At 40.9% G+C, this 18,339-nt stretch overlaps 3 protein-coding genes across 5 annotated transcripts in view; 2 read left to right on the top strand and 1 right to left on the bottom strand.

The window, feature by feature from the left end:
• The window catches only part of VSIG1 (V-set and immunoglobulin domain containing 1), a 39,147-nt gene extending 36,636 nt beyond the window's left edge, over positions 1-2,511 (top strand). For both annotated transcript variants that reach the window (XM_081793439.1, XM_081793440.1), the window contains 2 exons: positions 110-263; positions 1,078-2,511. In XM_081793439.1, coding sequence (XP_081649565.1) covers positions 110-263; positions 1,078-1,399 — 476 coding nt within the window. In that variant the 3' untranslated portion in view covers positions 1,400-2,511. The remainder of the gene's footprint in view (positions 1-109; positions 264-1,077) is intronic.
• A 6,248-nt stretch (positions 2,512-8,759) lies between these two features.
• On the bottom strand, positions 8,760-16,703 carry PSMD10 (proteasome 26S subunit, non-ATPase 10). 2 transcript variants are annotated; one of them, XM_081793441.1, is made up of 5 exons: positions 16,522-16,703; positions 13,775-13,873; positions 12,818-12,964; positions 12,557-12,723; positions 8,760-9,713 (listed from the first exon to the last, which is right to left on the bottom strand). In XM_081793441.1, exons 1-5 carry the CDS (start codon positions 16,633-16,635, stop codon positions 9,560-9,562), a joined length of 681 nt encoding a protein of 226 aa, XP_081649567.1. In that variant the 5' UTR covers positions 16,636-16,703; the 3' UTR covers positions 8,760-9,559. The 2 variants fall into 2 exon arrangements, with proteins under 2 accessions (XP_081649567.1, XP_081649568.1); XM_081793442.1 differs by having other exon boundaries at positions 9,596-9,713; positions 12,636-12,723.
• A 117-nt stretch (positions 16,704-16,820) lies between these two features.
• Positions 16,821-18,339, top strand: part of ATG4A (autophagy related 4A cysteine peptidase) — a 62,489-nt gene continuing 60,970 nt past the window's right edge. The window contains exon 1 of the mRNA XM_081793127.1: positions 16,821-16,946. Coding sequence (XP_081649253.1) covers positions 16,937-16,946 — 10 coding nt within the window. The 5' untranslated portion in view covers positions 16,821-16,936. The remainder of the gene's footprint in view (positions 16,947-18,339) is intronic.

Genomic DNA, 18,339 nt, shown 5'->3' with positions numbered 1-18,339 from the left:
CATTTTCCCACTGTATGAATGCTCTAGATATTCTGCACTGGTCACAAATGCACATGTAAAAGGCAGACAGTACATTCCACTTTACCAACCAGCAGCTTATATCTTCCAGATCCAGAAGTTGGAATCATTTTGGGGGCATTGGTGGGCACCGTAGTAGGTGCCACCATTATCATCTCTGTTGTGTGCTTCGCAAAGAGCAAGGCAAAGGTGAAGGCAAAGGGGAAAGGAAGGAAGAGAAATTCGAAAACCACCACAGAACTTGAGTAAGATCTTATTTTGTTGCCTTTACTTGACAGCCAGCTCTTCCTAAGTGCTCTTTTTAGCTTAACATGTCGGGGGTATCTTTCTGCTCATTCTCACTGCTTCTATGGAAGAACGATGATGGCCACCATTTCTTGAGATCTGTGTGCCAGACTCTGTTCTAAGCGCTTTATGTGTATCAACTCATTGAACCACCGCAACAACCCTTTTAGGTCTAAGAAAATGTGTTAATATATCATGCTGATATACTCGTCTTTCTACCAACACGGTCATAAAAAAATAATTTTTCATATTTTTCCTGGAACAAGAGGACCATGAAGGCAAGAGTGCCTGTGGCCCATGGAAATCGGCATGCGGCTCTGCCCACAGCCCACTCTCTTGACCACTCTGCTATTTCTTCTTGAATGTGTATCACACTCGTTCCTTTGTTTCTGTCTCCATTTCTATGCTTCCACAACTATGTATTGTATTGTGCACAACTATGTATGTATTGTGCTAGATAGAGTGAGAGCTAGCAGTGGCTCAGAGCCATGGATTTGGCCCTCAAACACATTATTTAGACCCTTTCGTCCTGACATTAGTTTTCCTACCTTTTGAATACTGGCTTTTCTCTCTTGAACTCTCTTTATATTGTTGAGATCTATCCTTTCTGGTCAGGAGACAAAATGAACTCATGGTCTGACAATGAGTCAGAATATCAGAAATCACAGAGGTCTTGAACAGATTGGAACCCATGGTCACTGAAGCGACACAACCTGTGGTTCCATGTGAAATGGCATACCCTAACTCCTTCTTCCTTGGGCCTTCTTCCTGCAGACCAATGACAAAGATAAAACAAAGTACAGAGTGCGAGGTCATACCAGCTGAAGACGTTACCCACCTAGAAGCGCGTCTGCCACCTTCCATCCATGAAAATGAACCTGATACCATCCTGGGACCAGATTGTGAGCCTAACCCCAAGCCTGAGCCTGTCCAGGAGCCTGCCCCACAGCCTGCCTCAGGTCCTGAGCCTGTTCTGGTGCCGGAGGTTGAGATAGAGCAGGAGCAGGAGCTGGAGCCTGAGCCTGAGCCTGAGCCTGAGCCCGGGATTGGCATCCAGCCCTTGAGTGGCAAGGAAAAGGGAGTGAATAAGCCATAGGCCAGTAGCCTAAGTAGTGTTCATCACTAAGGAACCCATAATTGGCATTTGGAATTCAGCTGACATAACCAATCTCCCACCACCTCCCTCCATTCTAACCAACCCTCTTCTAACAAGGTGCTCCCACCATCAATCCTAAATAAACAGGTCAAGATAACTACTAAATAAGCACAAGGGTTCCTGCATTATTACCATTTTACTAACATGTAAGCGTAACTAAGGATAAGGCATGTGATTTCTAATTCAGTTGTAAGTGTTTTGCAGCAACACCTACGTTGTATTTCAGAAAACCATATTTCTCTATTTTTAGCTACACTTTGTTACATTCCACATGCACACATGACAAGGTGGCATTAACTGGGGTCCATATTATTTCTATGATCAGCCGTCCAGGCTTCCCTATTCATTTTCACATTTCACATTGGCCCCAAAGACAAGAGTTTACCAGCATTCTGTCATAGATTAGAAAAAACAATCCTCAAAAATTCTGGAGGAGAATAAGTAAAGGGTAAATCTTAATTGGTACATAGCATTTAAAACTAGGTCTTGAAATCAGTGTTTCATTTATCACATTAGATTTCCCAAGGACCCACCCTGCTATACAGTATCTTGAGCATAGCAACATTTTTAAATAACCTAAATTTTAAATTGAAAATAATGTACAGGTAGTACATTCCAGGTAGTAGACAATTCCAAATAGTATTTTCCTTTGGTGAATACACATCATAGGGGATGTACAATTTCACTTTTAATGAGATATTACGTTACTACTGTGTCCGATGCTATCTACTTTGGAAGGGCCAGAAATGGGAAACTGTTGTAAATGAACACCTAAGATCTATTTTAGATAATCTGAACTAATTATTTGATCTTTTTCACTGTTGGGATATTCCACGTGAATAGATACTATTCTCGTATAAATGCTAAATATTAACTAAAGTGCATTGATGTCACCTCTTCTCCACCTGTTAAAATATCTTTTCCATTGATCATATTTTACCCACGTCCTACCTTGAAGAAATTTATAGGTAGACTTTTTCATCTGTAATCAGAGTTTCTATCTTATTTTGAAGTTCAATAAATAATACTAATAAAATCTTACTTTAATGATCTTCAGGTGAATGTTTTATTAACATTATTGACATATACTTTACATACAATAAACCACACCTATTTCCAGTGTATAATTTGATGAGTTTTGACAGATGTAGATACACCCATGAAACCACAATTTAAATAGGGAATTTCCAGGGGCATCTGGGTGGCTTAGTTGGTTAGGTGTCCGACTTCAGCTCAGGTCATGATCTCACCTTTTGTGAGTTCGGGCCCCACATCAGGCTCTGTGCTGACAGCTCGGAGCCTGGAGCCTGCTTCAGATTCTGTGTCTCCCTCTCTCTGCCCCTCCCCTGCTCACAACACTCTCTCTTTCAAAAATAAACAAAAATAATAATAAATAGTACATTTCCATCAATCCAAAATGTTTCCTATACCATTTTGTGCAATCCCCCCATCACACTGGACCTAGGCAACCACTGATTTGCTTTTGATCATTAGAGATTAGCTTTGCCTTTTCTTGACCTTTGTATAAATTGGATCATACAGTATGTACTTTTTTTGTATCTGACTTCTTTCCAAGGTGAATCGTTTTTAAATGAAGTAATGAATCTCTAACTTACCACATCCAGATTTTCATGTAGAGAATTTTCTTAAGCTGTGAAGCCCTTTACTTACTTAAAAAAATTTTTCTTTAATGTTTATTTATTTTTGAGAAAGAGAGAGAGCATGAGTGGGGAAGGGGCTAATAGAGAGGGGGACACGGAATCTGAAACAGTCTCCAGGCCCTGAGCTGTCAGCATGGAGCTCGACACAGGGCTTGAACCCAGGAACCGTGAGATCATGACCTGAGCCAAATTTGGAGGCTTAACCAACTGAGCCACCCAGGCGCCCCTGTCAAGCCCTTTATGTAGAGATCATACTTGTATGTTAATTCATGTAGAGTCTTGTTTTAAGGTAGGTTGAACTTAAAATTAACATTACACATGTCCAGAGCCATGGAGAGAAATAACAGCTTTTACTTAGGTGTTTTCTTTAATGTGTCAATTTTCAGCTATCCCCACTCGCATGTGCACTCTTGCTCTCTCAAAAATAAATAACATTCAAAAAAATTTTTTAAAAGGGGTGCCTGTGTGGCTCAGTCAGTTAAGCATCTGACTTCAGCTCAGGTCATGACCTCACAGTCAGTGGGTTTGAGTCCCACATCAGGCTCTGTGCTGACAGCGCGGAGCCTGCCTGGGATTCTCTCTCTTTTCCTCTCTCTCTGCCCCTTCTGTGTGCTCTCTTTCAAAACAAATTAAAATAAACTTAAAAATATATATATAATTCCATTTGTATTAAATATAATATTATGATATACAGTGTCTGATGGGTCCAGGAAGCAAAATAATGAAGGTTTTAAGAATGATCTAATATTTAAAGATTAAAAACTAAAACACCAGCTGTGTGTAAAAATCTCAATGACCAGAACACCAAGGTAGCTGTAATTCACCTATCTCTTCCACTTTTATAATAGAGGCAAATCAGAAGAAAAAAGACTAATACATAATAGTTAATTACTACACCCCCAAATTCCTGATGGATCAGTGCTGAGCAGGAAAGAAGTCACTCTTGGTGGTCTTTTAGAGCTCTTTCCTTAATAACACTGTTCTGTTCAAAATACTGATGAATAGTTCGATCAGTGGTTTTCAACTTTTTTTGAGGTCACGGATCACCTCAACAATCTGCTGAAAATTCTGGACCCCTCTCCATAGAAAAACATTTATATACACAAAGTGTCATGTACAGTTTTAGATGAATTAAGACTCCCTGGATCCAAGATTAAGAGCTAGTAACTTAGGTAAAAACACAAAAGGCACACTTAATAAATCTGTGGATGCCTTCCTCCTGTGGGGGAATGGTTATGATGCTGTGTGACTCAAAATGATCTCCATAGCCTGGAAGCTGAGTTGAAATCAACAAGAATGCAGGGGAAAGACTGGATTTGAAAATATAGAGTACAGGGGTGCCTGGGTAGCTCAGTTAAGCTTCTGACTCTTGATTTGGGCTCAGGTCATGATCTCATGGTTTGTGAGTTTGAGCCTCACGTCTCGCCCTGCGCTGATGGTGCGAAGCCTGCTTGGGTTTCTCTCTCTCTCTCTGCCCTTCCCCTGCTCATGTCCTCTCTCTCTCTCTCTCTCTCTCTCTCTCTCAAAATAAATAAACTTTAAAAAAATATAGAGACTGCATGTTGTCCATGCAGAAACCTTAGCTGGGCAAAGTTGGGATGTAGGTGAGGTTAATTTGAAGTGGTATCTTTGGATCTCTCCTTTCAGTACCCTTCCTAGCCATCTGGTGTCTTATTTTCCAAACGCCCAGGACTCTCATGCAACTACTAGCTCAGTGACCCACTCAGTTTTGCATCCCTCAGGCAGAATTAATTGCTCAGGACCTACCTCTACCCTTGATACCATTTTAAAAAAAAGCAGCTGTTTGTTCTGTGACCTGTTCTTGTCTAGTGAACATGATCTTTTATCACCCAGTGATGTCACTTGGAATGATAATGAGTTAGCTCTCTTTTGAGTATTTACCTTTTAGAAGGAGATTCTTGAATACAGATAATTACTTAATCCAAAGAGTCTAAATGGTGGGGCCCTTGGGTGGCTCAGTCGGTTGAGTGTTGGACTCTTGGTTTCAGCTCAGGTCATGATCTCGCGGTTTCATGGGTTTGAGCCCCACATCAGGCTCTGCACTGGTAGCGTGGAGCCTGCTTGGGATTCTCTCTCTCCCCCTCTCTCTCTGCCCCTCCCCACTGCTCTGTCTCTGTGTCTCTCAAAATAAATAAATAAGCTTAAAAAAAGAGTCTAAATGGTGGGAAAAGAGTCTAAATGGTGGAATTTCACGCACTGGAACAATCCAGAGGGGAGAGACTTCCGGGAAAAGGACCCTTCTCAGCTCTTCTCACATTAAACCATATGGGTTAACCATCTACACTACCTATGCACAAGGCCACTCTGGATAAGTGCAACTTTCATTTCAGTGTCCTTAATCTCCTATTACCATTTCCATAACACACCATGTATTTGTTTGTGATCAGTCCTGAGACCCTATAAAATATTAAATCACAACAAAATTTTCACTAAATTTTACTTGGGCAGGAAAATGGGCTCATGTTGAAGAGCTTTCCAATAAGGGAAAAGAACAAAAGTGAATCAGAAAATAAGTAATGGAATAGATCATTACCCAAACATTCTGATTACATGTCAGCCTAATTCTCAGAGAGGGTACTACCAGATTTATTTTGCTGTAGGTTGTTAAAATTTAAGTGGGTGGTCCCAATCAAATCCCAAAGCAGCCTTGGGTTTCATAATCATTCACTTTGCACTACCCAAAAAGACTTCCGGGGTCTTCTCTCCTCTGTTTCTGTATTTAGCAACTAGGATACGCTCAAGTAAACAGAAAAGCTTTTTGGTTATAGGCCCTTATTCTCCTCGAATTCATGTTTATTCAGTCATCTACTGGATATTTATTGAATGACTACTATGAACCAGATATGGTGATGGGTGATACAACGGTGAGCAGAAGCAGAGCAAGCTCTTGTCCCCGAGGAATTACAGCTTGGCTAACTATGACAAATCCTGCATATGATCAACAGTAGTGTGCTGACTGCAGGCGAGGAAGCCTGGGCTTTGGTGTTGCACTGGGGAGGGCCTCCAAATCACAGTGGTCTATGAAAAAGGGACTAAAACATAGTAATTCTTGCCCAAATGGCTAAGGAATCATGTATGGATATCTTCAATGTCCTTCAGAGTACCAGGTGAAATTTACCTCCAATATTGTATGCTGAGAAGTTAATATTTGCAGCTCTTTTTAAAAAATTTTTAAATGTTTATTTATTTTGAGAGAGAGCAAGCAGGGGAGGGGCAGAGAGAGAGGGAGACACAGAATCTGAAGCAGGCTCCAGGCTCTGCGACATCAGCACAGAGCCCGACCCGGGGCTCCAATTCATGAACCACGAGATCATGACCTGAGCTGAAGTCAGACATTTAACCTAACGAGCCACCAAGGCGCCCCGATATTTGCAGCTCTTACACTGGCCACTGTGTAACTCAAGTTTGATGAACTTTCAGTAAGGAAAGGTGGAAGAGCTAGAAGGGAGCTTTGAGGTAATAGCACTTGACCTTTTTCAACTGCAGCACCTCTGAGGGTAATAACACACACCATGTGTGTTATTGTGATGGCCTATTATGGGGTAGAGGTGGGAGATAATACAGAATTACCTTCTTAGTTGGGGAGGCAGGAAGGGGTAAATGTAGTTTTAAAAAGCTGGATCATTCTGGGACGCCTGGGTGGCTCAGTCGGTTAAGCCTCCGACTTCTCACGGTTCGTGAGATCATGACCTGAGCGGAAGTCGGACGCCTATATGACTGAGCCACCCAGGCGTCCCCAAACCGTAAGTTTTAGTAATGAAAAGATCATTTTACAATGTCTATGTGCGGGAAAACAAGTTAGAGGGTCTTATGAAAGGTTTAAATCAATCAATAGTCAATAATCTTGTCTTTGGAATTTTGGTTTCAAAACAAGGCAAAACAAAGAATTAGAGATGTTAATGTTAGGGTTCCAGGAAACCAAAAACAAACCACCAACATAACTAAAAGCAAAGCACGGGGGCGGGGGAGCAGGGGGGAGGTGTTACAACTAACAGGTTATCAAAATGTCATAGTACTTTCCATTTGGTCCATTTTTTGAATAGAGGTCAAAAGAAAATGGACCAGGATCGAGGAAAGCTAGATTCCTCTAGCTCTGGGTATCTTCTCAACTATACAGTGGAGATGATTTTTGCTTTCTTAAAGGCTGCAGTGGAGAAGGGATTATAAATATTTATAAACTATATAGTGTGGTAGAACTATACTGTTGTAGAAACCACCTCCCCTGATAACTGACCCAATATTTTTTTTTCTCTTGACTGGGTACTCTTAACCTTTTGTCACAGATCCCTTCGAGGATCTGATGAAAGCTACAGAGCCCTTTTTGCAGAGAAATGCACATACAAATTTTTGCAGAACTGTGAGCCTGGAGCCATAGAACCCAAAACAAGGAGCCCCCATTCTGTATCAGATTTGCTCACAGATTGACCTGGGGGCTCTATAGTGTTAATAGGACACAGAAACAGAAAGCAGCAGGCACAGCCATGTAATGAATTCATTGCAGTCGGTATAGTTAAGAAACTGGGAAATCAAAACACAGGGGTCATACATTTACATTGCTGTGTCTAAAATTATGAAGTAAAATGCTGATTTACCCTGAATATCATAAAACTCAAATTGCAGGTTCCGTCCAAGATACTTAGAATTTTTTCCACTGTTCCTATTTACTCACATCTTTCAACTTCTTTCCAGTTAAGCTTTGCAATTAAAATTCTTTTTCTTCAGTTCATTTGGAAGTGACTATAAAACCTGCTGACATTAAATCAGCTTCATCTCTATTGGGTTTCCTTTATGAACAGATAACAATCTGATCAATATCCAGTGCCCCTAACAACCTTAGTTTATACAAATCAGTGATTTATTGTTAACAAACCACTTCACTGAAAATGCCAATAGCCCACAACTTAACTGAGGCTTGGTTCCATCTGTTTCTTATTAAAGAACGAAGATCAGTTTTTTTTCACACCCACAAAGCCTATTACCTCAGACTAATAAAGTCAGCATTTACGAAGAGTAAACGCCTTCAGACCGGACAGGCCCAATTAGACACAACTCTCTGATCACGCTAAAAAGGATTGGAAAGAAATGATTTCCCCTGTCATCATTTTTAACCCTGGCATTCAATAAACAGAAGTTTAATTCCTTAAGAAGATGCCTCCCTGATTAATATTTGTAAAGATCAGCGCTCACAATATTTATGTGAGTTTTGCCTATCAACGACATGGTTCACGTTTACAAAACTCATTTTAGCTACTGGGTTGTTAAGTCTCTGACCCCAAATTAATCCAAGTTTGTGGGCTCACCTGGATCACTTACTTTAAGCAATATTTGCAGCATAAGATTTAAATTAAAAAAATAATTTGAAGAGCCACTTGGGAGTCCATTAGAGTTTACGACTGGTAACCATTTGAGTTGTTTCCCTAAATTGAACTCAAGGTTCCACTTACTTTCTTTTGCTCCACATTTAATTAGCAATTCAGAAGATGAGTACTTTTAAAGATTTTAGTGGCAGTTCAAGCTTCATGAATTTTATGGACTTTGGAGTCGGCAAAAGTGAGAAATGTCTTTATGAAGGATTTTAAGGCTTGCATGAGTTTCTAACAGATTTGAAAGAAAAACTGGAAGATTCTAACAACATTTTATTTTTGGTTTTTGAAATACAAATCAGAACTCATTTTTGTTACATGTAACAAGCTTGACATTTCTTTGCAGTACAGGACGGTGACTTAATATAGGTACTTTGAAACTCCCTTTTTAAAAACAACACATTTTATTTTGGAAGAAAAGGGCTTATTAAAAAGATGCATGGGTACACAGGCTGTTATTTTTCATTATATTTTAGTGTTTATGAATTCCGAACTTGGGTAGCATGCCCTCCAACGGAAAATTTGGTCCTTTAAAATATATACGTATTCCTCCTGTAACAAAAATAAAGTTGCAGTGTACTGTTGAGAAAAACAAATATTTGGTATAGGCTTCTGAGTGAGCTTGAGAGACAAGTCAGGATGTGTTTTGACCAGACAGAGGGAACATTCGAAAACCTCCCTAGGAACTCGTGGTGGGACAAATGGCCTGGTGCTACTGGGGTTGTTCTGCCTCACAGGGGACTTGAGGGTACGCGGGAGGGTGCCAAAGACTCACAACAGCCACAGAATTGCTTACTCAAAATTAACCAAGATTCAGTACATAATCATATGCAACAAGAGTAAAACAATCTCAACAATTAATCTATGCCTGGAAAGCAAGTTGCAAGCTTGGACCAAACACCTCAGCAGGAACGATACTCGACAGATTTATAGGACACTGAAGATGAGAGAAGACCTCCATCATCTGCAGATGGTGCCTTGGGCACGAGTACATTAGCTTCCAGGGCACTGGGGACAAGCACAAGACGCACACAGGAAGAATGAATCTGAGCTGCTTAACTTTCCACCATCCTCTTGAGTATTAAACCCAGGCCACCTTTGGCCACTTGCAGTGGTGTCTTTTCTTCTTTATTCTCAATGTAAATACTTGCTCCTTGGGACACCAGCAGTTTTGCTTCTTCCACTCTCTCTTCATCACAGGCTAAGTGTCTGGAATTGAAGACCACAAAGACTGATTACTCCCTACCAACTCCATGTAACGATGAGGATTTCCTGATACATGGTCTGAACTGCACATTATTAGGGAGTATAGTACCAGGGTATTTAATCAGGAAAGGAAAATCAATTTGCCTGGGAAGGACCGCTCGTAAATTAAAATTCAGTGGAATGGCCTTGTAATACCTGATCATAAATCATAATTCTGGACACATTACAGGACAAGAAGGGATTGAAATGCCAGCCTAAGAGCAACTTCCATGTTTTATGGAGATTAGGGTGTTTTTTAATTTTCTAATCTTTGAATTTTTATTTATTTTTTTCATGTTTTAAAAGTTTTATTCATTTTTCAGAGACAGAGAGCGAGCACAAGCGGGGGAGGTACCGAGACAGAGGGAGACACAGAATCCGAAGCAGGCTCCAAGCTGTCAGCACAGAGCCCCATGTGGGGCTCAAACCCACAGACTCATGAGATTATGACCTGAGCCGAAGTCAGACGCTTAACTGACTGAGCCACACAGGCGCCCCTGAGATTAGGGTGGTTTACACTGAATGCACACAATAATTCAGGGCTAGAATTTAGAAAAGCCCCAATCTGTATAACAGGCTAATAGCAAGTTGTGTAGTTTAAATTTTTCAAAGAACCATTTAAAAGATTTTACCTCATTTGATCCTTATATCCACCTTGTAAGTCAGCACAGTACTATTATCACCATTTTACAGTTGAAACTGTGACAGAAGTTAGAGTCCTTGCCTGTGATGACACAGCTGAGCAGTAACTGAGGGAGAAACTTTGGCAGGCACTTACAGTTTATCAGGCAGGGTGTTAGGCACATCTCATGTTATTTTATTTAAGCCTCAAAACAATGTAGTGGGGAAGGAATTATTCTTCTCATATTACAGATGAGGAAAGTAAGACTCAGGAAGGTTAATTTACTTCTCCAAGTTACCTAATGTAAGTATTTGATATAGTTGGTTAGGTGGCTAAGCTTGAATTGAGTAAACAGTCTCCAGCTATCCCTCAATCCTAGCCTCTTCCCAGGACCCTTTCCTGCCTGACTCTTCGGGTTCCTCCTTGTTATGGAGAAAAGAGCTAGAAATTGCAAGTCTTTCTAAACAGAGTCACTCAGGACTAAAGAAAAGATTTTTATTTATGTATTTATTTTTTTAATGTTATTTATTTTGAGAGAGAGAGATAGAGATGAAGACCGAATCCCAAGCAGGCTCTGCACCATCAGCACAGAGCCCCATGTGGGGCTCGAACCCATGAATCGTGAGATCATGACCTGAGTTGAAAGCAAGAATCGGACACTTAACTGACTGAGCCACCCAGGTGCCCTGAGAAAAGACTTTTAAAACTGAGAGTGCAGTGGTGCCTGGGTGGCTCAGATGGTTGAACATCTGATTTTGGCTCAGGTCATAATTTCACCGTTCATGAGTTCGAGCCCAGCATCGGGCTGTGTGCTGTCAGCAAGGAGCCTGCTTCAGATCTTCTGTGTTCCCCCCCACCCTGCCCCTCCCCTGCTCTCTCAAAAATAAACAAACATTTAAAAAACTTAAAAAAAACTAAGAGTTAAGAAAACGGTACTTAAAAAAACTGAATCTCACTTTAGACTAAAAAGGAGATTCATAGAATTTCTGGTTCAAAAAAGTCACCACCCAATAAGGAAGAAAAGTAGCTAAGTAATGCAGAAAAAAATACCAAGGCAGAGGACGGCCTCAGGTCACACATGTAAAGCAATTCCAGATGGATTTGACAGTAACAGTAACTGTCAACCAAAACCAATGCAATGTTAAAAAATAAAAGCCTATAATAAAATATAGTTAAGTATTTAACTAACTTCAGGGTGAGAAAGGAATTTCTATTCCTGAGGGAAGATGACTAGGTTTGACTGCTTAGAAGTTGAAAAACTTCTGTTCTTTAAAACAATAATGAACATGGACAAACTGGGAAAAAAACAGTTTCAAGTAACACAGCAGGTTAACATTTTTAGTATGTCAATCGAGGGAGCTTAAAAAAATCACTAAAAATAATTTAATTCCCCAAAAGCAAACAGATAAAGGAACCCAAAAAGGTACAAGTTAGAGAAGAAATCTAATTAGTTGAAGGCATTAAAAAACGTTTAACCTCCCTGAAAATGAAAAAATATAAATGATAACTACGAGGCACCATGTCTGATAGAACAAAAGGATAGTTCTAGTGTTGGTGAGGGGGCAACAGGCACCCTCAAACTGTTGCTGGGAGGGTATAATGATACAATTCCTCTGGAAGCAACCTGGCAATACCTAGCAATACTCTTAAAATGTGTGTATTTGTTGACTCAGCAATCCTACTTCTAAGAGTCTATTCTAAGGTAATTATAAGCAAGAGGGCCAGAGATTTTTGTATGAACTTGGTCAATGTGGCATTATTTATACTCGTGGAAAACCCAAAAAAGCTTAAATGTGCAGGAAGAGGAGTGATTAAATTTTGGCACATCCATAAAATGGAACTGCATACGGCCATTCAAAAACATTTTAAAAATAGCAACATTGGAAATGCTCATGATATACTAGGTTAAAAAAACAAGATATAATTACGTACATAGCATTATCCCAATTTTGCAAACAAATTTTTTTAAATATACACATTTGTGTACAAAAGAATGGGAGGAAATATATAAAAATGACATAGGGAATTTTAATTTTCATCTTCACACATCTGTGTACTTTACCTTTTTTTTTGGTCATACACATGTATTACATTTCCAAGCAGAATAAAAAAAGAAAACGATGTGTAATTAGTGCAAGAGGGCTAATGTCAAGGAGAATACAAATGACTGCTACTTGTCACTTACAGAGGAGTGTTACCCTCAGTGTCTTGGATATTTGTGGATGCTTTGTAGTACAGAAGGATATGAATCATCTTCAAGTTACCCTTGGCTGCCGCCCGGTGCATTGCTGTAGCCTCGTAATGGTCCTTCGCATCTGGATTAGCCCCGCCTTCCAGTAACATGACAGCAATCTGGACCGATGGAGGAGAAAACAACGCAGGTATCAGTTTGTGGCCATCGACAGCTTTAAAACTCAAAAACGGCAGCCAAGGAATGGAACCCTACCTCATGTCTGTTTTTGGAAGCTGCATAATGTAGGGGAGTACAGCCATTTTGGTTGACTGCATTCACCTGGGCACCTTTACCCAGAAGAGCTTTTACGATCTCATCCCGGCCAGCAGACGCAGCAATATGAAGTGGAGACCAACCTGCCTGTGAAAGAGGTAGGCAGCACAAAAACGGGGGGGCGGGGGAGGGTGGTAGAGGAAAGGCACAGGGATTAATACTAGCATGCAGGTAAGGTTTACACAAAGCTGTGTATATATATATACACACACACACACACACACACACACAATGTGTTCTCAAATTGGGATGGCAGGATATAAAGTTCTGTGAGTTTGCATTTCCCACAATGTCCACTTATCGTTTTGTTGTTATTCTTTGGATTTTTATGTTTATTGCTTGCATATTACTTTATTGTAGAGATATTCATACTGTATTCAACCATTCCTGCATTAAATTGTTTTTATTTCTTGGCTATTATAAGTATTATTTCAGTGAGTATCCTTGAAGAGGAATCTTTGCCTACAAAAAATTCCATCCTTATTCTTCACAAGTTTTATCTTAATAGAGCCAATATCATTACAATAAATCTCTCTATAACAACAAAAGGATATCCAAGCCCTAAGTATTCAGGTCGTATTCACCAAAAACAAAACAAAACAAAAACAAAAAACAACAACAACCCCCCCCCCAACTTCCCAACATAATAAAAAGGATTTGTAGTATTATAGCCTTAATCTGCGTGTTAACCTTAACCTCCAGGGTATGAATGGCAGAATGAACATTCTAAAATAAGGCAACCTCTAGTCCTGTGCCTGGTCACCAGGGCCCCTTGCTGTGACTGCCTAGTCATAAAGGTTTCAATTTTGTTTGTGAGCTTAATACTCAGTTTTCAGTGAACACTAGACTAGAGGCTACAGATAACTTGGGCATTTATCAACTCTGCCTGGTCCTCACATCGTCTTTATCGTTCACAGGCACTCCAAGCTGCAGCAAGAATTCAACAATTTCGGTATGTCCGGCTGAGCAGGCCCAATGCAATGCGGTTCTGCTGTCCTGCACGGGAAACAGAGAAGTGAGAAGATCAACATTCTTGAGATGAAATAGAAGGTAAGAAAGCATAAAAAATTAATATTGAGGCCAGCAAACCTACAGTTTGGAAACAAGAAGTAGAGAGCCCTGGACCCTCAGGTCCTTAAACTATATTACTTATTGCTGTAAGAGACACCAAGGTTTTAGTAACATGGAGGAGAATCCACTGACAGGTGTAATTCTGTGCAGAATACAGCCATGAAAATGGCAGAGCAAGAAACTGATTTCAAGGCTTGGCAGAAATAGAGCTTTGGCTATTTACTGTTATATTATTTATGTTCTTTTAAAATTTTTTTTAACGTTTTTTTAATTTATTTTTGAGACAGAGAGAGACAGAGCATGAACGGGGGAGGGGCAGAGAGAGAGGGAGACACAGAATCGGAAGCAGGCTCCAGGCTCTGAGCCATCAGCCCAGAGCCCAACGCGGGGCTCGAACTCACAGACCGTGAGATCGTGACCTGAGCTGAAGTCGGACGCTTAACCGACTGAGCCACCCAGGCGCCCCTATTTATGTTCTTTTATACCAGGCACTGCACTAGGAGTTTTGCAAGCATCATGTCATTTAATCTCCATGTTCCTGTACAGTGGACATGAGCCCCATTTTACAGATGAGGAAACTAAGAATCCTCAGGGTAAGCAATTCGTCCAAGGTCACATAGCTATTAAATGGTGAAGTTGGGACACAAACCCCTGTCTGACACAAAATTTCTAGATACTCTGGTAAAAAAAAAAAACAAATCTTAAAAAAAATTTTTTTAATGTTTATTTATTTTTTTGAGAGAGAGAGAGCACAAGAGCAGGGGAGGGGCATTGAGAGAGGGAGACACAAAATCTGAAGCAGGCTCTAGGCTCTGAGCTGTCAGCACAGAACCCGATGCAGGGGTGGAACTCGCAAGCTGTGAGATCATGACCTGAGCTGAACTCAGACGCTTAACCAACTGAGCCATTCAGGCCGCCCAAGAACAAATGAATCTTATGGGAAAGAAATGTCTATACAACTAGTTGAGATTATCCACATAATCATTTAAAAATCATGCTACCCACAAAATTAGACAGCAACGTTGCTTTTAAAAAATAATAAGCTAGGAGTTAGTCATTTCTCTCAAAGGGAATTTCCTTTTTGCAGTGACAGCTGTATTTCTTAGCTCTATGGAAAAGAATGTGGTATTTCAAACTTTATTACAAAATAATTTCAAACACATAAAAATAGAGGGAATATAATAAAACCCATATGCTTATCACCTAGATTTAGTATTTTGTCATATTTGCCTCACTTAGTTTCCTCCATGACATTTAAAAAAAACAAATCCTAAATATTATGACTTTTCATCCCTAAACATTTCAGTATCTAAAGAAGGATGCTGTCTAAAATAGCTATGAGACCATTATTACACCTATCAAAATTAACACTAACTCCTTTATAACATCCAAAGCTCAGTCTGTATTCAGATTTCCCCAGTAGTCCCCCAAATGTTTTTTTAACAGTTGCTTTGTTTCCATGAGGCTCCTTACAAGGCCCATAATTTGCATAGGATTGTTGGTTCTTAAGTCTCTTGATCTTAAATAGCTTCCCTCTTTTTTATGCCACTGACTTGATGAATAGATTAAAACTTCATTTGACATTATTAAGTTAAATTAAAAGTATTAAAAACGATCAGACCATAATGAAAGTAAACTAAATAAAGATAAGGCCATTTTCAGGTTAAGCAATAAAGGAAAGTTCCAGAGTAAAGTCTCCTGACTTCTACTCTTCTCAAAGACACAAAATGGGGATTCACAAGTATGTGACGCTGTCTGGCTAGTGCTTAGCAGGGTGCCTGTCATGTAGAATGCAATCTATAAATATTTGTTGGCTTGTTGAGGTCACAGTGAATCTCTCTAGAAACGCAGGGTGAAAAGCATGGGGGTCCCTTGAGCCGAAGAGCAGATTTCCCAAAGTCCATTCACTTTTGTTCGGCCTCCGCCTAAGAATGCCCCTTCACCCTCTAAGAAAATCTCACTCACCCTTCAAGGTTTAACCAACCTTCTCTCCTTTGCAAAACCTTTCCAAGTCTCAGGGAGACTGAATCAGGTCCTGCCATTCTATGTTCTGAAAGCCCCATGTAAACTTCTCTCCTGAGTATTCGTAGGACAATGCTACTGGACGCATGATCCAGGGTTACTTTAACAACGTCTGCTTCTTCCACTCGACTTATCCCCAGCTCCTACTAAACTGCCCGCCAGAGAATTGGCTTTCGGTTACATATGTTTCATTGTATACATTTACTAGAAAAAGTAAACAAACACATTAAAAAAAAAAAAAAAAAGCCTTCCATCTCCTCCTCACGGGTATCTCAAAGAGTAGGCATTTCTGAGAAACGCGGTAAACGTTCTAGAAATATCCAAAATTTAGCGTGCTTAGTATGGGCCTCCTCTTCCCCCAAATATTTGAGGTTTACGGGGCTAGCTCCTACCGCCCGATCCCGAGTCCTGAGGTGACCCCGGGGAAGGATAGGGCGGCGGGGGCGGGGATCTGGCCCTCACGGAACCGGCCTCCGTCTGGGCCAGGCCAGGCGGCCACGTTGGGCCTTGTCGACACGGCAGCCTGCGGAGAGGCCCCAGCACTCCTTTACCTGGTCCGTTCTAGTAGCCAGGGATTTATCAGCCAGGATCCTCTCCTTCAACTCCTCCAGCTTCCCGCTGTAGGCCAGGTTGCAGACCATTAGGTTAGATACACACCCCTCCATTTCGCCTTTCCAGGATCTCCGTGCAACACCGGACCAACGACCGCCTCACGTCTCCAGCCTTGACTGCCAATCAAAAGAGCCGACAGAGTTCCACCAATCACTGATCTTTCTCGTGCCTTTGCCCCTTTCCCACCGCGGGGCGCCTCTGGGAGTTGTAGTTCGAGAGCAATTCCGGGAGGGGAGGCTCCTTTGAGGCGGTCGCCGGCTCTGCCCCTAGCAGCGCGGAACTACAAGTCCCAGGGTCCTTGCGGCCGCCGTAGTCAAGTGGCCGGTGGAATTGGCCCAGGATGACAGCTGGAGAATGGAGTCAGGTACGGGGAGCGGCTTCGTGTGGAACCGGGGTGGGTGGTCACTGTTGGGCCATTGAGTCGGCCACGAGAAACGGGTACAGGGTCCTGGCAAGAGAGTTATGGGAGCCTGAAGGTCCTGTCCCACGGGGGCCCTGTGACTTGCAGTGGCAGGCGGAAGGGACAACAGTAGGAGCTGAGGACTACCTCCTGAGCTTGTGTGGATGGCTGTGGCTACCCTCCCCCTCTCTGCCGCCGCCAAAGGAGTGGAAAGAAGTAGGGGTTAATTATTCTGACATATTGGCGGAGCGGCATCAGGGCAGAATTCTGTAACAGCAGTGATAGCATATGCCTCCATAGTAAGGTGATGTGCCAGGGTGATGCCAAAGGCAGGGTGTGAGGCCGTAAGAGCCACTTGATATCTAATTGACCTCGGTGAGTCCATGGCCTGGTGACATCACAACTCGACGAGAGTCTTGATATTGTGGTATGGTGTTGGCCCTTTAGTGTCATGATAACAACGATGGCCTGGAGGCTTTGCTAGAAATATTAAGCTAATAGTGTTTCTATTTATGGAAATCCCAAATAGTGCCATAGCAGAAGAGATGCAAGGCTTATCCTTTATAGGCATATTCAGGAGGGCGTTATGCCAAAACTAGGTAATGATAAGAATACACTCAAGAAAGAGACTGATAATGTTTGTATGTATCCTGTTATAGTGTAGAGCAGGGCTTGGCAAACTTTATGTGAAGGACCAGATAGTAAATATTTTAGGTGTTGCAGGCCAAAAAGCAAAATTGAGGATAATTTGTAGGCACGTATATAAAAAGACAGAAAACAAATTTCAACAAATGTTTATTGATGGAATCCAAAAATAAAATAATAGTTGAGTACTTGTTTTGTAATACAGGACTACTAATAAGAATAATGGAATTCTTTTTTTGGGGGATAACATTTGGTTTAATTGGGGATTACAGTCAGTGTTCCCCATCGTAAGAATCATGTCAAATGTTCATCTGTTAATGCTGATCCGTAATGAGATTTTTTATTTCATCTTTGTAAATGTCTCTTCGCATTGATAGGTACTGCCAAATACTGATATCAACCGACAAACATACCCTTGTTAACTTTTATTTGACTTTTTAAATTTCAGCATAGCTTTAGTTTTATAGAAAAGTTGCAAAGATAGAGCAGAATTCCTGTGTACCCTTCACCCAGTTTCCCTTACTGTTGCTTTCCTATTTTTAACAGCTTTATTGAAATATTTTTTTACATTGAATAAAATTCACTCACTTCAAGTGTACAATCAAATGATTTTTAGTAACTTTACTTAGTAGTGCAGCCATCCCCATAATCTGTTTTAGAACATTTTCGCTCTCCCAATAAGATTGCCCTCATGCTTATTTATAGTTAATTC

The sequence above is a fragment of the Panthera onca genome, chromosome X (assembly GCF_046562875.1).
Source record: "Panthera onca isolate mPanOnc1 chromosome X, mPanOnc1 haplotype 2, whole genome shotgun sequence".
NCBI classification, from domain to species: domain Eukaryota; kingdom Metazoa; phylum Chordata; class Mammalia; order Carnivora; family Felidae; genus Panthera; species Panthera onca.
The sequence above is the reverse complement of the archived record's forward strand: the minus strand, read 5'-3'. Positions and strand labels throughout refer to the sequence as shown.

Bases quoted from the DNA above. Each gene is read 5' to 3' on its own strand.
- PSMD10 (XM_081793441.1), bottom strand. From the start codon at position 16,635: ATGGAGGGGTGTGTATCTAACCTAATGGTCTGCAACCTGGCCTACAGC. The intron at 13,874-16,521 runs GTAAAGGAGTGC...TTTCCCGTGCAG, and splicing joins TGGCTACTAGAACGGACCAG to GACAGCAGAACCGCATTGCA. The intron at 9,714-12,556 runs GTAAGTGACAAG...CTTCAATTCCAG, and splicing joins ACTGAGGGTAACACTCCTCT to ACACTTAGCCTGTGATGAAG.